At 42.3% G+C, this 17,789-nt stretch overlaps 1 protein-coding gene across 3 annotated transcripts in view; it reads right to left on the reverse strand.

The window, feature by feature from the left end:
* Positions 1 to 17,789, reverse strand: part of stim2b (stromal interaction molecule 2b) — a 63,836-nt gene that overhangs the window by 42,012 nt on the left and 4,035 nt on the right. The window contains exons 1-2 of one of the 3 annotated variants that reach the window (XM_047385185.1): positions 16,146 to 16,830; positions 15,471 to 15,635 (exon numbers count right to left, since the gene is read on the reverse strand). The exons of 1 other annotated variant lie outside the window; for it this stretch is intronic. In XM_047385185.1, the coding sequence (XP_047241141.1) occupies positions 15,471 to 15,597 (127 nt within the window). In that variant the 5' untranslated portion in view covers positions 15,598 to 15,635; positions 16,146 to 16,830. Of the gene's footprint in view, positions 1 to 15,470; positions 16,831 to 17,789 lie in introns of those variants that run through there. One more of the 3 variants, XM_047385186.1, reaches the window with a different exon arrangement.

Raw genomic sequence — 17,789 nt, forward strand, 5'->3', positions numbered from 1 at the left:
TTTTCTTTTCTACAGATGTTTATGCATGCATACATCTGCAGCTTTTTGTGTATTTCTTTACTGTTCCTTGTAATGAAGGGCTCACCCAGCTTGTGTGCTGCCAACTAGGGAATCAGCCCTCTAAAATGGGACAACAATAGACTCTCCTTCCTCTGGGGATGTGTGAGGGCAGCCTCTGCTACTGTAAGCCGCCACTCACAGGAGGAAACATTTTACAGCAGAGCACAGTGACCTACATCTCCCATTGAAACAGTGATTCAGCTTATTGGTTGCCAGGGGCCTCTGCTTATGGACAAATTATCTTTAACACCTGATGAGTGCCTCAGAGATTCAGGAATGTACAAGTAGGTAAGTATTTGTTTCAGCTTATTGATCAAGGTGTTTTGTCAAACATATGCAGTGAAAAGAATCAGGACGAATAAAAATACTTATTAGAGATGATTTTCAGCATGACCGGCCGGTTGGGAAGTCGAAAAATCCGATATTTGACCAATCGGTAAAAGCACCATATCTGAGTGCAACCAGATCCCATACATAGAGATGTAAAAGCTTTGAAGAGGAAACGGTATTTTCCATGTCATATCAAGTCATAGTTGCAATGTATTCAAGCTGTGAAAAAGAGAGAGAAAGCGAGAGCGAGAGACAACTGGAAGGCTGAATTGAGCTCAGGCTGCTCGGTTTTATACTGTTAAGCCTGTAAGAAACAGGAATAGGTCAAACACTATTTCCATCATGAGAGAAGAAGTGGAGGTGGTGGAGGAGCAAAAAACCCTTGGTGTTCATCTGGAGAACAGACTGGAGTGGAGATGCAACTGTGAAGCCATCTACAAGAAGGGACAGAGCAGACTGTACTTTTTGAGGAAGCTTAGGTCCTTTGGTGTTTGCAGCAAGATGCTGCATATCTTCTATAAGTCTGTTGTGGAAAGTGTGATCTCTTCTGCCAATATCTGCTCTGGTAGCAGCATCACAGCCAGCTAATAAAGAAGGCTGGCTCTGTTCTGGGGACTCCTCTGGAACCTCTGGAGATCATTGTGCAAAGAAGGATTCTTCATAAAATGAAGGACAATATGGAAAACCCTGAGCATCCTCTTCATGAGACTGTCCTACAACAAGAGGCTTCTTCAGATCTGCTGTAAGACAGACCGCTACAGGAGATCCTTCCTGCCCACAGCCAGCAGCATGAGCTAGAACATTTCATTTCCCTTTGGGATTGATGAAGTATTTTTGAAGTGAATTGAAGGATCCACATTCTGTAGCATACAGAAAGAGACAGCAGTTTTAGTAATGCTGCCTATGTTAACTGCTAAAATGAGGTGCTGATAACCCTCATTGCATGTCATCTTGGTCACAGCAGTAAAGCCCTACCAAACTGAAAACTTCTGCACCATTATTAAACCAGTCTGTTACCATGGCGACAGACCTCAGAAACAACAAGGAACATCCTGGATTCACAGCATCATTAGCCACAAGAACCTCAAAATGTCCTCTACAAGCTTATTGAATACACCTCAGCAGGCCATTAGTTTGGTGAGAGGCCCCTCTATTTTAGATCACATCCCCATTTTCAGAAAAGGGAAGAAAATACATGGTCAACCGCAATGTCTGAAAGATGCTTTCAATGTTAATAACTTGGGTTATATCGGCAAACACTATTTCAAAGTAAAGTATATCGGCAATATCAAAGTAAAGTATCCTAGGGTCTCCAGAAGCTGCCATGTTTTGAATAAAGTCATTGAAAATTAATGCCAGCTGTGCACAAAAAATGTCAAACCGTTAAAAAAAATTGTGTGTTTCGCTATGTTAATAGCAAAAACAGCTGCTGCCATTGAAGACACAGAAATATTGCCAGAGACCTTCTGTGGTGCAAAACAAATGTAAGAGTCATGAAGAGTTCTAGAAGCATCGTCATTGTTTTAGTCAGTGACAGAGGAAGCATGTTTCATTGCAGCTATATACTTGGGCAGCTGCAACAGACAAGGTGATAAAAAAAAGACTGCATATGTGTTTGTGATTGCTCTGGAGCCTGCAGAGCTGACTGTGCAAAGTAGAATTATGTACAAGGTACCAAAGAAAACAAACAACAATGTGTTCTTTACAACACTAAGATCAGCAGTGTGTGTTTAGTCAGAATGCCTTCAGTTCTGCTTTAATAAAGATCAGTACAGGGGGTCCCTCCATAGCAATAACTATTCCTAGACTGCTGGAGGGCTTACTCAAGACATTGCTATCATCTCCTACTACTCTCCATTTATGCAATATTTGCAGTTAATACTGCCAAAAACTTCAGTGTTTTTCTTTCCTAAATAATATCCTCCTGGTTCAGTAATTGTGTCTTTTTCCCAGATCACACCATTAATGGAGATATTGCTCCCATTAACTGTCTTTCCCTAACTTTCTGAGTTCAAATTACTTTTTCTCTAATGGAGCCAATGACTGAGGTGCGGCTCCCATTAAAATTGGGTACTCTTTTTGTTTTTTTCTTCCCCATAGAAAGGTTCCTGGTTTAGTAACTCTGCTCTCAACTATCTTTTTTCTATATTGAATGAATGACAAAAATATTGTTGCCAGTAACTATGTGTGTGCTCTTTATTTTCCAAAATAAGTATTCCTGGCTAAGGGTTTCTGTGTTTTTCCCCAGTCTCATTTCTTCTGCTGTCTGCTTTGTGCCCTTTAAATCCCCTAGAAAGTCGAGGCAGATAGCTGCTCATGCTTCCTCTTTAGTGTCGCCACAAACTTGCTTAGGGCGATACATTTCTGTAAAGGCAGTGGCACCTTGCAACCAGCATTTCCTGAGATACATAACTTTTTACCAACAGGCATTAAATGATAAACAGAATCTGACTGTATTGCATTATAATATGTACTGAATTGGACTGTATGAACTTGGATCTAAATCTGCTTATTATAATGAAATAAATTAAATCGATGTTGAAATAATTCTCAATCAAACTGGATTTTACATAATTGGATGTTAAATGTATGCTTTCCCTTGTAAACTGCCCTGACATTACATTTATTGTGAATCGGCATTAAATAAACAACCTAAAGTGAATTCATACTCTTTATAATGAGTACTATTTTCATCCATCTACACTATAAATGTTGCAACAGATGTTATTAAAGCTTTGTTGATTCAGTGTAAGGCAGTAGTAACAAATTGCAGACGCAAGACAAAGTTCACAATCCTAACAGAACTGTTGTAGTTTCCAATTGTTACTGGGAGCTAAAGTGATCTGTGAAAAAACTAAAGGATGGCTGCAGAGTGTTCCCAGGAGTAAAGGAGGAGGACATAGCGTGTTGAGAATGAGGACATTATGAAACGTTCACACTGACACTGTGACCCCAGTGCAAACCCACACTTCTCTATGAGGTTTCAACTCCATCCTGTCTTTCCTCAAGTGTGCCAGATTGATAGGACGAAGGCTGGCCGACAACAACATGCAAATTCCTGTGCTCCCAGCAGGACCTAAGCAAGCATTCGGGAGATAGTCAAATGTTGAAACTCCCTTCCAAACAAATACTTTTATTAATGTAATCACTGAGCCCTGAGATAGCAAAAGTCACCTTCGATTAGGTTCCAAACACGACACAAGACTGATTGACTTTGTTCAAAAGTTTGACAGAGTTATAGATCCTGAAGGAATTGCAGGCAGGATGCAGCTTGTTCTTATTGCATTGTTTATCCGATACACAGCAGTCAGTTTCTGTATATTAAGATTACATAAAGTTTCTGCCTGTAACCATGACAACTATTACCCAGCTGACTCATTACAACGCAAACCAAAAGGAAGCGCAATGTTTGTCAAAATGGCAAACAAAAAGATTAAAGTAGGAGAGGTCACATTTGTACAAAACAGACGCCTTCCTCCCGTCTGTCTCAAAAATGCTCTTCCACTTGCTTCTTCAGCTCAACGGAGGCGATTTATGATTTCTTTGGTTGCTCAAAAACATGCTCAGAGTGATATACTGCAGTGTGTGAAGGTGCATTCCCAATAAAGCACGAACCGTAAAATGTTGATACAATCACAGTGAGGGACGAGGGCTTTGAGATACTTCGAGAAGACAGTAAAATACAATGCTCAAAAAAATAAAGGGAACACTTAAACAACACAATATAACTCCAAGTAAATTAAACTTCTGTGAAAACAAACTGTCCACTTAGGAAGCAACACTGATTGACAATCAATTTCACAGCTGTTGTGCAAATGGAAAAGACAACAGGGGGAATCTTTGGCGATTATCAAGACACACTCAATAAAGGAGTGGTTCTGCAGGTGGGGACCACAGACCACTTCTCAGTACCTATGCTTTATGGCTGATGTTTTGGTCACCTTTGAATGTTGGTGGTGCTTTCACACTCGTGGTAGCATGAGACGGACTCTACAACCCACACAAGTGGCTCAGGTAGTGCAGCTCATCCAGGATGCCACATCAATGCGAGCTGTGGCAAGAAGGTTTGCTGTGTCTGTCAGCGTAGTGTCCAGAGCCTGGAGGTGCTACCAGGAGACAGGCCAGTACACCAGGAGACGTGGAGGAGGCCATAGGAGGGCAACAACCCAGCAGCAGGACCACTACCTCCAGCAGGCCACAAATGTGCATGTGTCTGCACAAACGGTTAGAAACCAACTCCATGAGGATGGTATGAGGGCCCGACATCCACAAATGGAGGTTGTGCTCACAGCCCAACACCGTGCAGGACGCTTGGCATTTGCCAGAGAACACCAGGATTGGCAAATTCTCCACTGGCGCCCTGTGCTCACAGATGAAAGCAGGTTCACACTGAGCACATGTGACAGACGTGACAGACTCTGGAGACACCGTGGAGAGCGATCTGCTGCTTGCAACATCCTTCAGTATGACCGGTTTGGCAGTTGGTCAGTAATGGTGTGGGGTGGCATTTCTTTGGAGGGCCACACGGCCCTCCATGTGCTCACCAGAGGTAGCCTGACTGCCATTACAGGTCCTTCTCAAAATATTAGCATATTGTGATAAAGTTCATTATTTTCCATAATGTCATGATGAAAATTTAACATTCATATATTTTAGATTCATTGCACACTAACTGAAATATTTCAGGTCTTTTATTGTCTTAATACGGATGATTTTGGCATACAGCTCATGAAAACCCAAAATTCCTATCTCACAAAATTAGCATATTTCATCCGACCAATAAAAGAAAAGTGTTTTTTATACAAAAAACGTCAACCTTCAAATAATCATGTACAGTTATGCACTCAATACTTGGTCGGGAATCCTTTGGCAGAAATGACTGCTTCAATGCGGCGTGGCAGGGAGGCAATCAGCCTGTGGCACTGCTGAGGTCTTATGGAGGCCCAGGATGCTTCGATAGCGGCCTTTAGCTCATCCACAGTGTTGGGTCTTGAGTCTCTCAACGTTCTCTTCACAATATCCCACAGATTCTCTATGGGGTTCAGGTCAGGAGAGTTGGCAGGCCAATTGAGCACAGTGATACCATGGTCAGTAAACCATTTACCAGTGGTTTTGGCACTGTGAGCAGGTACCAGGTCGTGCTGAAAAATGAAATCTTCATCTCCATAAAGCTTTTCAGCAGATGGAAGCATGAAGTGCTCCAAAATCTCCTGGTAGCTAGCTGCATTGACCCTGCCCTTGATAAAACACAGTGGACCAACACCAGCAGCTGACATGGCACCCCAGACCATCACTGACTGTGGGTACTTGACACTGGACTTCTGGCAATTTGGCATTTCCTTCTCCCCAGTCTTCCTCCAGACTCTGGCACCTTGATTTCCGAATGACATGCAGAATTTGCTTTCATCCGAAAAAAGTACTTTGGACCACTGAGCAACAGTCCAGTGGTGCTTCTCTGTAGCCCAGGTCAGGCGCTTCTGCCGCTGTTTCTGGTTCAAAAGTGGCTTGACCTGGGGAATGCGGCACCTGTAGCCCATTTCCTGCACACGGTGGCTCTGGATGTTTCTAGTCCAGACTCAGTCCACTGCTTCCGCATGTCCCCCAAGGTCTGGAATCGGCCCTTCTCCACAATCTTCCTCAGGGTCCGGTCACCTCTTCTCGTTGTGCAGCGTTTTCTGCCACACTTTTTTCTTGAGGGTGTCAATAGTGGCCTTCTGGACAGCAGTCAGGTCGGCAGTCTTACCCATGATTGGGGTTTTGAGTGATGAACCAGGCTGGGAGTTTTAAAGGCCTCAGGAATCTTTTGCAGGTGTTTAGAGTTAACTCGTTGATTCAGATGATTAGGTTCATAGCTCGTTTAGAGACCCTTTTAATGATATGCTAATTTTGTGAGATAGGAATTTTGGGTTTTCATGAACTGTATGCCAAAATCATCCGTATTAAGACAATAAAAGACCTGAAATATTTCAGTTAGTGTGCAATGAATCTAAAATATATGAATGTTAAATTTTCATCATTACATTATGGAAAATAATGAACTTTATCACAATATGCTAATATTTTGAGAAGGACCTGTAGGTACCGAGCTGAGATCCTCAGACCCCTTGTGAGACCATATGCTGGTGTGGTTGGCCCTGGGTTCCTCCTAAAGCAGGACAATGCTAGACCTCATGTGGCTGGAGTGTGTCAGCAGTTCCTGCAAGATGAAGACATTGAAGCTATGGACTGGCCTGCCCGTTCCTCAGACCTGAATCTGATTGAGCACATCTGGGACATCATGTCTCGCTCCATCCACCAGCACCACAAACTGTCCAGGAGTTGGCGGATGCTTTAGTCCAGGTCTGGGAGGAGATCCCTCAGGAGACCATCCGCCGTCTCATCAGGAGCATGCCCAGGCATTGTAGGGAGGTCATACAGGCACATGGAGGCCACACACAATACTGAGCCTCATTTTGACTTGTTTTAAGGACATTACATCAAAGTTGAATCAGTCTGTAGTGTGTTTTTCCACTTTAATTTTGTGTGTGACTCTAAATCCAGGCCTCCATTGGTTAATAAATTTGATTTCCATTGATGATTTTTGTGTGATCTTGTTGTCAGCACATTCAACTTTGTACAGAACAAAGTATTCAATGAGAATATTTCATTCATTCAGATCTAGGATGTGTTATTTGAGTGTTTCCTTTATTTTTTTTTGAGCAGTGTACATTTGCAACCTGGTAAAAAAAACATTTTGTTTTTACTTCAAATTACATGCAATCAAGACTAGCAACAAATCCAGCACAAAAGCCCTATAATGAATGTAAGATTCATCTTTGGCTTTTAATTATGTGTGTTTGGACTAAAAATAAGAGGAGAAGGGAAGAGGGACTAAAATTTTGCATCTATTTGTAGTATGTTACCTTACAAACCTACAATAAGAGTTGACAAACCTGTTTAAATTATTCAGACAGCATGAAATGATCTGATTTTTCTTTAGACCGAATTAAATCTCAACCATGTGTTCTGAAGCCATCAACAATCTTTGGGCATAATTTCAGCTCAATATTCGACCACTCTTCTTGCAGAATTGGCTACCTGGCATAGTCCAAAACTTAGTAGGGTTGCGGTCGGAGCCATTTCAGAGTCTTGATGTTGGTACGTTTTATCTATTCCTCATCAAGTATTTCAACCAAGAAATGATTTCAAACACCCATCAATTGGTTTGGATTTTAAGCTCTGCAATGCCCTCCCAAAAACCCCGAACTTAACTCTATTAAACATTTCTGGATGCTGCTCCCTGTGTAAGGAAAACAACGTTTTTAAATGGCCTCTTCCTATACTGACAATTGTGGTCGGATATCCAGCCAAATGTATGCCAGAGGTATGTAGATTACAGGGAAAAGTGTATAGTTTCTCAAATGCTAAATGACTTTTAACCAAATATTAGTAGGAGTATATGTATCAACCCTGCATGTATAATTTTGACCTTGTGTGAATTAGAGAAAACCCATAATAAACTCAAACAAGTGCAGCTAATTCTTGTTTTTAAAAATTCAGTGCAGCTGTATTTTAGATAATCGTTAACGTGCCCATGATGGCTAAATGTAAACCTCTGGCCGGGAACTGTATGTACTAAAACATGCAATATGTAGTTAAATTTGTAAGTTTAAAGTCATTAGTTCCATTTCAAAAAGTCTACAGTTATCCTTCCAAAGCCTGGTGACGTTTAGCCCATGGCCTGCTCTTTGAACATCCCAAATCAAAGGGCGTGGTGGTATACCTGACCCACCTACAGTTTCACCACCTAACTGCGCCCAGCAGGCCAAATGGCAGCTTTGAAGCCTGAGACGGTTGTAAAACTGCAGCCTCCATCTCTGAACTTGATTAAAAAGTGAGAGTTCTGCAGGCCATCTAAATGCATTTTTATACCTCGAATACCACAAATAAATCATTTCTTAAAAGAACACCTTCTAACTTGTATTGTAAACATATAAACACAAATGTAAAAGAATAACACAAAATCACTTGATTACTTTACTAATGGATAACCGCAGTAATGTATTAATTATACAACCTCTTAACTATTTTAAGGTGTTGTTTACAGCTGTCAAGCAGAGCCTTTTAAAAGCCCCAGCGCCATCAGCACCCTTTAAAAATCTGAGTGCAACTGAAACATATCGGATTGTAAGGAGAACTCTGCACGAACGCACTCAAACAGAGACTTGTGTTTTCATAGCATGACACCAGGGCAGCTGACCTTTACAGGGAGCCGTGTGGGAAACGGCTAACACTGCGGTCATGTTTACTGACGTTGTATTAAATCACTGCCATCTCTGCATCCACTTCGCTCCATTGTCTGCCGGAGGAGAGAGGGCCGCCGTCGGCCCCTGGACCGCTCTCACGCTGGAAAAGGCAGAGTGCACTTCTGCCTTATTAATTGATAAACTGTATACACTGGGTTTATTTTCAGGAACTGGCTACTCACTTGTAAAGACACGGTTCTGAATTTTTAACAGCTGCCTCAGCTGCCACATGTGGGTGGACGTATTGGGTGGAAATGCATATTTAAATGAACTAAAGGGCCTGCGTTTCACAGGCTGTTTGTGGAGCTAGCAGCGCATTTTGGTTTATGTAAACAAGCTCACAGAACGAAAAGAGTCAAATAATAAACATAACTATAAACTGAAGTTTACTTCGACTGGATTTAACAAGGAAAACTAATATTTACATCAGGGAAATATCTTTCAATAATCTGCTTTCAGCTCAACCTTTATGTCGGTTTCCATCAGATTTTTGTCATGTAGGGATGGGTTAGCATGTACAGAAGTCATTATCATGAATAGCTGAGTAAAACATCTCAAAAACAGATGAACTTCAGCCTCTACTGAAGCTCACGTGATTTATTGTTCATATTAGCAAATACCCAACCTTATTGCACTCACAGCCTTAGCTGACTTATAATGCTTATTCGCAAACAGGTGCTTACATAAAATACAATTTAAATAGAACCTGAGAAAAAACTAAGTACCCCATCTTTTTGTTAGTCATAAAAAGTCTTGTGATGGTTAGTTACAATTGCTTCACTAAGGTCAATGCTGATGTCTTTTCTCCTGTGTTTTGTCTATTCACACCTGTATGCAGACCAACAAAGTGACCAAACTCCTGTTTTATACAAGTGTCACATTTATTCAGGTATATTTGATTAATAGTAAATCACATCCAAGGTGGCGCACCGGATGGCAGCCTCAGTACTTAGCTCTCTTGTATAGAAACGCATCATCGTGGGGTTAAATGACTACAGACCGGTCGCCCTGATGTCTGTGGTCACGAGGTCCTTTAAGCGCCTGGTGCTACAACATCTGAAGGACATCATAGGTCCCCTGCAGTTTGCTTACCAGACAAACAGGTCGATAGATCCTGCAGTAAATTTGGGACTTTACTTCATCCTGCAACACCTTGACCACCCATTAACGTACACCAGAATCCTGTTTTTTGACTTCAGCTCGGCCTTCAACACCATCAACCCAGACATCCACAACCAGAAGCTCATCCAGCTCACAGTACGGCCCTCTACCTTTCAGCAGATCACCAGCTTGCTGACTGACCGGCAGCAGCGGTTGAAGCTAAGGAGCATCTTTTCCCCACACAAGAACCGGCGCCCCCCCGAGTGAGTTCTTCCCACTCGTCTTCTCCGTCTACACAAATGACTGCACCTCAGTGGACCCGTCTGTGAAACTCCTGAACTTTGCAGATGACACCACTGTCATTGGTCTGATCCACGACACTGATGACTCTGCATACAGACAGGAGGTAGATCGGCTGGTACACTGGTGCAGCCTGAAGCACCTGGAACCTAACCTGCTCAAGATGTTGGTGATGACGTGGAGATCCTTCCACACGCCTACCCCTCACCATCCTCAACGACATTGTGTGTAGTGTAGATAACTTCCAGTTCAACCACGGTGGCTGTTTGTCATATGGCTTATCCACAAAACAGGACGGGTCCAGATTGCAACGAACACTTAGATCTGCAGAGAGAATGATCAGTGCTGACCTATCCCTCCATCCAGGACTTGCATAGGTCTGGGGTCAGGAAGGGCACTCAACATCTTTGCAGATCCCACACATCCTGGACACAAACTGTTTAGACTTTCAGCTTCAGGTTGGCACTACAGAACACTATTTACAAGAACCAGCCGCCACAGAGACTGTTTCTCTGATGAACACTTAACAGTCAGAGAACCCAGATCGATACCATGCATATTTGCACTAATTCAGCCATGTCTTTCTCTTTAGTAAAAACACAGCAGACAAATTTTGTTTCCCTTTGTATATATTTATATTAAAAATGTCTTCACTGAGAGCAAAGTGGAGAAAAAGTCAAATTCTTTATTTGCACAAACGTGGGTGAATAAAGCTGATTCTGGAAAACGTAACACTTATTAAGGCCAGAAAATATAAAAATCATAGAAAGACAAGACGAGGTGCTGAAAGGTGCAGACGTTTTTTAATTAAGTTGATTAAAAAAATACTTCACTATGTTCAGGCTCCTCGTGTGTACCTGAGCTTATTCACATGTTTAGATAAGGCTTAAAAGAACAGCAGGGCAGTTTCAGACCAGTTCAGCATAAAGCCCGATGCTCACAATGCTTTCATTTATCCATCAAATAACCACGCTTCAACCTGCAGTTGGATTACAATTAAAAATAAGTCCGGTTACAGTGGACGGTAACGTGCTTGATTTAAGATACCACCAGTGACATATTTTGTTTAGCTTTGATAAATGTGTACCAAAGGATGAAAAAACAATTGACCCATTTGTAGAGTGGGGTTTTGTGGCTGAGCACTTGCCAACATGGCAGCACCAACTTCCTGGACTTTCTCCTGTTTACATGGCAACAGATCTCATGAAAGACACGGTTTCCTGAAATTTGACCAAACAGTGAAATGAACAAAGTGTCTGGAAAAGGAGAACATAGACTCAGTGCACAACAACAACAACAAAAAACCTGCATAGTGGTATCAAAAAGAATGACTATAACTGTCATATAGTTACAGGTTATAAAAAGGTTTTGTTGAGTATTATTTAAGCTCCTTAATTGTAATATTTAAAGACAGGGATTGAAGAAAAATGATGCCCGTTAGTAAGTCAACACTTGTTCTTTCTTTAGGCTGAGCCACTGATGCAAAGTGGGTTGCCTTTTTTAAGCCTGAATGAATCATCGGTCATTGTTAAGCGACTAAATTTAGAAAAAAAAAGCATTTCTTCTAAAAATGTCAGGAATAAAATGGGTTTAAAGAAGCTGCTGGTGTCAAAAACAAGCCTTTTGAACCCAAAAGAACAGTGGCGTAGGATGGAGCTTAAAGAAATTACACGCAACTGACATCTTGGAAGCTAAAAATAAAATGAGAGGTTGCTGAATGTTCACTCACGTTTTGATACCAGAACTGAAAATACAATCGTATTAAGTGTCAAAAGTACAATAAAGTGAATGGCATTTTCAAACTACTTGTACTGGGTGAATAAATGGGATTAGACCTCAAATGAAAGGATTTTGATTAAGAGGATACAAGATTAACTTGCTTAGTTTCCTGCAGACTTTTGTTGCCATTTCCTGCTTTAAACGCCTGCAGTCCAAAGTTTCTATCCACCCACCATGGTTATGAATGCAATATTGTTGATTAATCTAAACTGTTATTTTCCAGGGAAATGAGTTATTAAAGGCAGGTACAATTAATTTTAAAATCAGGAATTAGGGGAAACTACCAACAGAACTTTTAAATTTAACAAACTTGAGCACCTAGTTCCACCCTGGGAAATAACTCAAATAACTCATTAAAAGTTTTAAATAAATGACATTTATACCTATGATGAAATATGTAAACCTCAGTCTGGAACTGTGAATAAAGGCAAATAAATATTCTTCGTGGCACAAAGAAAAACATAAAAGCTAAGTGGGTTTCTGTATTTAACACTGCCAGTTAAGGCACAGCATAAAGGGCTGTTCAATCTGTTCCATCAATAAAGCCCAGTTAAAGACAGATAAAAATAGATGGGAGTCATGCTCTCAATAGGTTATGTCAATACTACAGTTCAAAGGGATTGAAGGACAGTTGGGGAGTCCATCCGTGGCTTTAATGATCAAGTACACGCAATGACCTGCAAATGTATTCATACCCCTTTGTCCTATCTGTTTTATATGAATTTTATGTGATAGACCAATACAGTGGATTGCAGAACTATAAAAGAACCCAGGAAATAATTCTTTTTTTTTTTTTTTTTTACATAAATAAATACAAATCAGACAATTTTAGGCTGCACAGTGGCGCAGTTGGTAGCACTGTTGCCTTGCAGCAAGAGGGTCCTGGGTTCGGGTCCCGGCCGGGGGTCTTTCTGCATGTTCTCCCTGTGCATGCGTGGGTTTTCTCCGGGTACTCCGGCTTCCTCCCACAGTCCAAAAAAATGAGGTTAGTTTAATTGGTCTCTCTAAATTGCCCTTAGGTGTGACTGAGTGTGTGCATGGTTGTTGTGTCTCTGTGTTGCCCTGAGATGGACTGGTGACCTCTCCAGGGTGTACCCTGCCTCTCACCCGAAAGACTGCTGGAGATAAGCACCAGCTCCCCCGTGACCTACTATGGAAGCACCGGTATAGAAGATGAATGAATAAATACAGATCAGACAACTTTGCTGTGGAATTGTATTCAGCAGGTTGATGCAACAGTGTGAAGAATCCTCTTTCAGTGCAATTACAGCTGCAAGACTTTGAGGGTATGTCTATACCAAGCTTTGCACATCTAGATACTGAAATCTTAGATCACTGTTCTTTGCAAAATAGGTCAACCTCAGTCACATTTGATGGAGGGCATTTGTGAGCATCAATTTTAAAGCAGTATCACAGATTCTCAATTGGAAATAGATCTGGATATTGACTGGGCCATTCTAACAAATTAGAAAATTGTAGCTCTGGATGTATGTTTAGGGTCGCTATTGTGCCTCAAAGTGGACTCAGTCAACTCGTTTGGAGCCTCTAACAATTTTTTCCCATGATTCTCTTGTGTTTAGCTCCCCATCAACTCAGTCTAGCTTTCCTAACCCTGCTTAAGAAAAGCAACCCCCATTAGTATGGTGCTGCCACCACCCCCTCCTTGACCCCCTGCAGTTTGCCTACAGAGCCAACAGGTCTGTAGATGATGCAGTCAACCTAGCCCTTCACTTCATCCTCCGGCACCTGGACTCCACAGGAACCTACGCCAGGATCCTGTTTGTGGATTTCAGCTCTGCCTTCAACACCATCGTCCCAGTTCTGCTACAGGAGAAGCTCTCCCAGCTGAGTGTGCCCGACTCCACCTGCAGGTGGATCACTGACTTCCTGTCTGACAGGAAGCAGCGCGTGAGGCTGGGGAAGCACGTCTCTGACTCCCTGACCATCAGCACCGGTTCCCCCCAAGGCTGTGTTCTCTCTCCTCTGCTCTTCTCCCTGTACACCAACAGCTGCACCTCCAGTCACCAGTCAGTCAAGCTTCTGAAGTTTGCGGACGACACCACCCTGATCGGACTCATCTCTGATGGTGATGAGTCTGCGTACAGATGGGAGGTGGACCATCTGTTGGACTGGTGCAGCCAGAACAACCTTGAGCTCAACGCTCTAAAGACAGTGGAGATGGTTGTGAACTTCAGGCAGAACCCAGCCCCACCTGCCCCCATCACCCTCTGTGACTCCATAATTGACACTGTGGAATCTTTCCGCTTCCTGGGAACCATCATCTCCCAGGATCTCAAGTGGGAGCCAAACATCAGCTCCCTCATCAAGAAAGCCCAGCAGAGGATGTTCTTCCTGCGGCAGCTGAAGAAATTCAACCTGCCAAAGACTATGATGGTGCACTTCTACACAGCCATCATTGAGTCCATCCTCACCTCCTCCATCACCATCTGGTACGCCGCTGCTACAGCCAAGGATAAGGGCAGGCTGCAGCGTGTCATTCGGTCTGCTGAGAAGGTGATTGGCTGCAGTCTACTGTCGCTCCAGGAACTGTACACCTCCAGGACCCTGAAGCGGGCAGGGAAGATTCTGGCTGATCCCTCCCACCCCGGTCACAGACTCTTTGAGACTCTCCCCTCTGGCAGGAGGCTGCAGTCCATCCGGACCAAAACCTCACGCCACAAGAACAGTTTTTTCCCATCTGCCACCAGCCTGGTTAACAAAGCCCAGAAACCACCCTGACACTCTCCCTTTCCCCCACACCCCCCCTTTTTTTGCTGACAGGACACCTGTAACTCTATGAGTTACATTAACGCTCAGCTTGGACTCCTGCTTTACTTGCACTGCTTTACTTGCACAATGATCACCTGCACTGTTGTATTGCTCTTGCATCTTATACTGCTCTATATTTACTCTCACTCACTTAAAACTGTGCACATATATTTATATTATATTGTAGATATGTTTATACTGTTTAATTTGTACTGTATTGCACCGACTACGCCAAAACAAATTCCTTGTATGTCCAAAAACGTACTTGGCAATAAAGCTTTTCTGATTCTGATTCTGATTCATGTTCCACCATGTGGTGTTTTTAGGGTAATGTGGAGTGATGGTTTTCCAGCACCCATAGTGCTCTCATTTTCCCAGAGAACCTTGCACCACATGTTTTTGCTGCGTCTCCTATATGGTTTGTCGCTACCAAATATCCATTACTTTGCGCTGGTCTGTCACATCCAATCCAAATACAATACAAAGATGTGTATTGTTGTGAAGGAACAAAGTGAAAAATGGATAAAGGGTTGTGAATACTTGTGCAAGGTACTGCGCCTAAACACTGCACGTTTTCCACGAGGTCCTTGGTAAATCAAGTCAATCATTTGAAGATGATGCAGCCTGCATTCCAGTCATGTCATGCATTCCTCAGCAATGTACAGGAGGAAATAAATGCATCACTCTCCCATCACTGCGCAGGGCTTTCCTCGGCTTTCCCCGAGAAAACCACTGGGGACCCGAGGGAAGCGAGGTGGCTGTGTGTTTGGTGGTGTGGGGGGCTAAATCCTGCACATATAATCCCAAATATACAGAAAATATAGGCAGGTAACGAGTTGATCTTACCTGAGGTGGCTACATTTGCAGCATCAGACGAGTGGCTTGGCAGATCATTCGAGTAGGAGCACTCCGAGCCCAGTACCGCATAGATGACGAGTCCACGTAGCAATACATTTACTACCATGTAACTCATGGTGGAAATTAGGAGGGGAAAATGCGGGAATTTGTATCCTGCGAGGGGTTAATTAATTACAAAGCACACGAAAAATATGTCAAGGTTCACACAGCAGTTAGCAGCCTTTATATAGATCAATAAAAACAACTGAATAATTTTAACTCGCAAATAAATCTGGTGTCACGAAAAAAAAAAAAAAAAAATACCGACACCTGTAATATGAGGAAAAAAGAAAGCTATTAGGAAATGTTAATCGATAGAGGGTCAAAAAGGGGAGCTAAGAGGTGCTTCTAATGGTTTCACAGGCTGTTTCAGAGGGGGCCACCCCATGTCTAATTTTATACATTTAAAAATGTGTATTAGCTTACAAAAATCACATGAAGCCTGTAGGAAAGGGCTCTCAGTAACTACCACGTAAAAAAAAAAAAAAATGATAAAATAAGCAACACACAAGTAGCGTTATTTTAACCGCAGAGCTACAATTAGCAAAGAAAAGTGCTGATTTAAATCCTCAGGTTACAGCTGTGAGTTGGAGGAATAAAAACAATCCGTGTACTTCCACGTACAGCAGTGTACAAACACCGGCATATTCCGCCTCTTCACGACGAACAACAACAACAACAAAAAAACAAAAGAAAAATCTCGGTGCATCAAATATTATCCATTCCCCGCTCCTCTCCGTGCAGTCCTACTCCGAGCTGGATATCGGCCGCACACGACATCCGCCTACTTCCCGAATGAAGTTTTTAAAGTCAGCTCGTCGTGGCTCTCTGTGATACTGTATCCTCCCGTCATGTTATCAGCTGCTGCTGGCTACGCTTCGCCTCGCCGGCTGGCTGATGGGGACCAGCGGGAGAAGGAAGTCGGTATGCAAAGCGGCTTGACGTGACGAAAGAGACAGGAAGGGGTGAGGAGGGGTGAGGGACTGTAATTTGCCTCCAAATGCCAGACACCACCTGATCAGGAGAGACCTTTCTGTGTTTCTGTTAAACGGCATGGAGGTAGATTCAAAGAGCCATCGTCTCCCTGGTTCGACAGGGTTCGTCTTTAAGCTAATGGTGTCCCGTGGGTTTACTTTAACCAAACCCCGATAAAAACCTCTAGAAGCCTCCAGGAACGTAACTTGTCGTGCTCTGTTTCTCCCTCAGTAGAGCGGCGGAGGATGAGCACGTTTTCCAGCCGCCTCATTGTTCTCCCCCATCGACCCGTCCAAGTTTTCCTCCCCTTGCTGAGTGATCCCATTGGCTGGACTGCCCCTACATGGCAGCGTCTGATTGGCTGCATCAAACAGCACAGTGTCGTCTGTGTTTCAAAGATGCTCCGCGCGGAACATAAAGAGGCGTGGTATTTATAGTCATATTCAATAAATGTGAATATTGTTGGAAAGTTTATTTATTTCATTAACTCAATTCACTAAGTAAAACACCTTATATAGACTGTTTACACACAGCCCGATGTTTTAAAGCCTGTATTTCTGTTAATTATGATGATTTCTCGCTTACCGCCAATAAAAAAAAACAAAAAACATTATATTACATCAGAATAAAAAGAGTTCAATACCTGCTTAAAGGTTGTTATTTTAGAAAAGTACATTTAATCTGACAAACAAGTCCCATCAGAACTCATATTCTAATTTATATAGTTATATAATATGACTGTTGATGTTACTATGCAGAGTAAAGCCAGCTAAATTGGTACATATTGATAAAGCCTTTATGGTGGCCTTTAAAAGTAGTACCTTAATCTGATGATGCAATTAATGTCTAACTAATTAATAAAACAAAAATGAAAAAGTAGATATTTCAGTTATGACACTATCTGAAAATGGTTCGTTTATTTGTAAAAATAGGCCAGCTCCATCCATTGTCTTCAACTTATTTGAAATCAACCAAATGGAGTTCAGAGGTCGATGTCATGTGACTTCTTGGAAAAGTAAAGATGGCATTTTAAGGAAATAAAAATGTGGGTCAACCATTGCAGTATGGGGATTCTGCTTCAGAATAGCATGCCATTCAACAACAGTGACACAAATATATAAACATAATAATGGGGCTTTGTAATCAGTGTCAATACCTGCATATTGTGTGCACAACTATTAAAGAGATGCTTTCAGAACTTTAGTTTCCTCAAATTTCTGTAACAACACGAGCGTTCCCATAAATAGATTTAGACATGACATTATTACCACCTGGCTAACATTGTATTGGTCC

This window comes from Girardinichthys multiradiatus, chromosome 14 (assembly GCF_021462225.1).
Source record: "Girardinichthys multiradiatus isolate DD_20200921_A chromosome 14, DD_fGirMul_XY1, whole genome shotgun sequence".
Taxonomy (NCBI): domain Eukaryota; kingdom Metazoa; phylum Chordata; class Actinopteri; order Cyprinodontiformes; family Goodeidae; genus Girardinichthys; species Girardinichthys multiradiatus.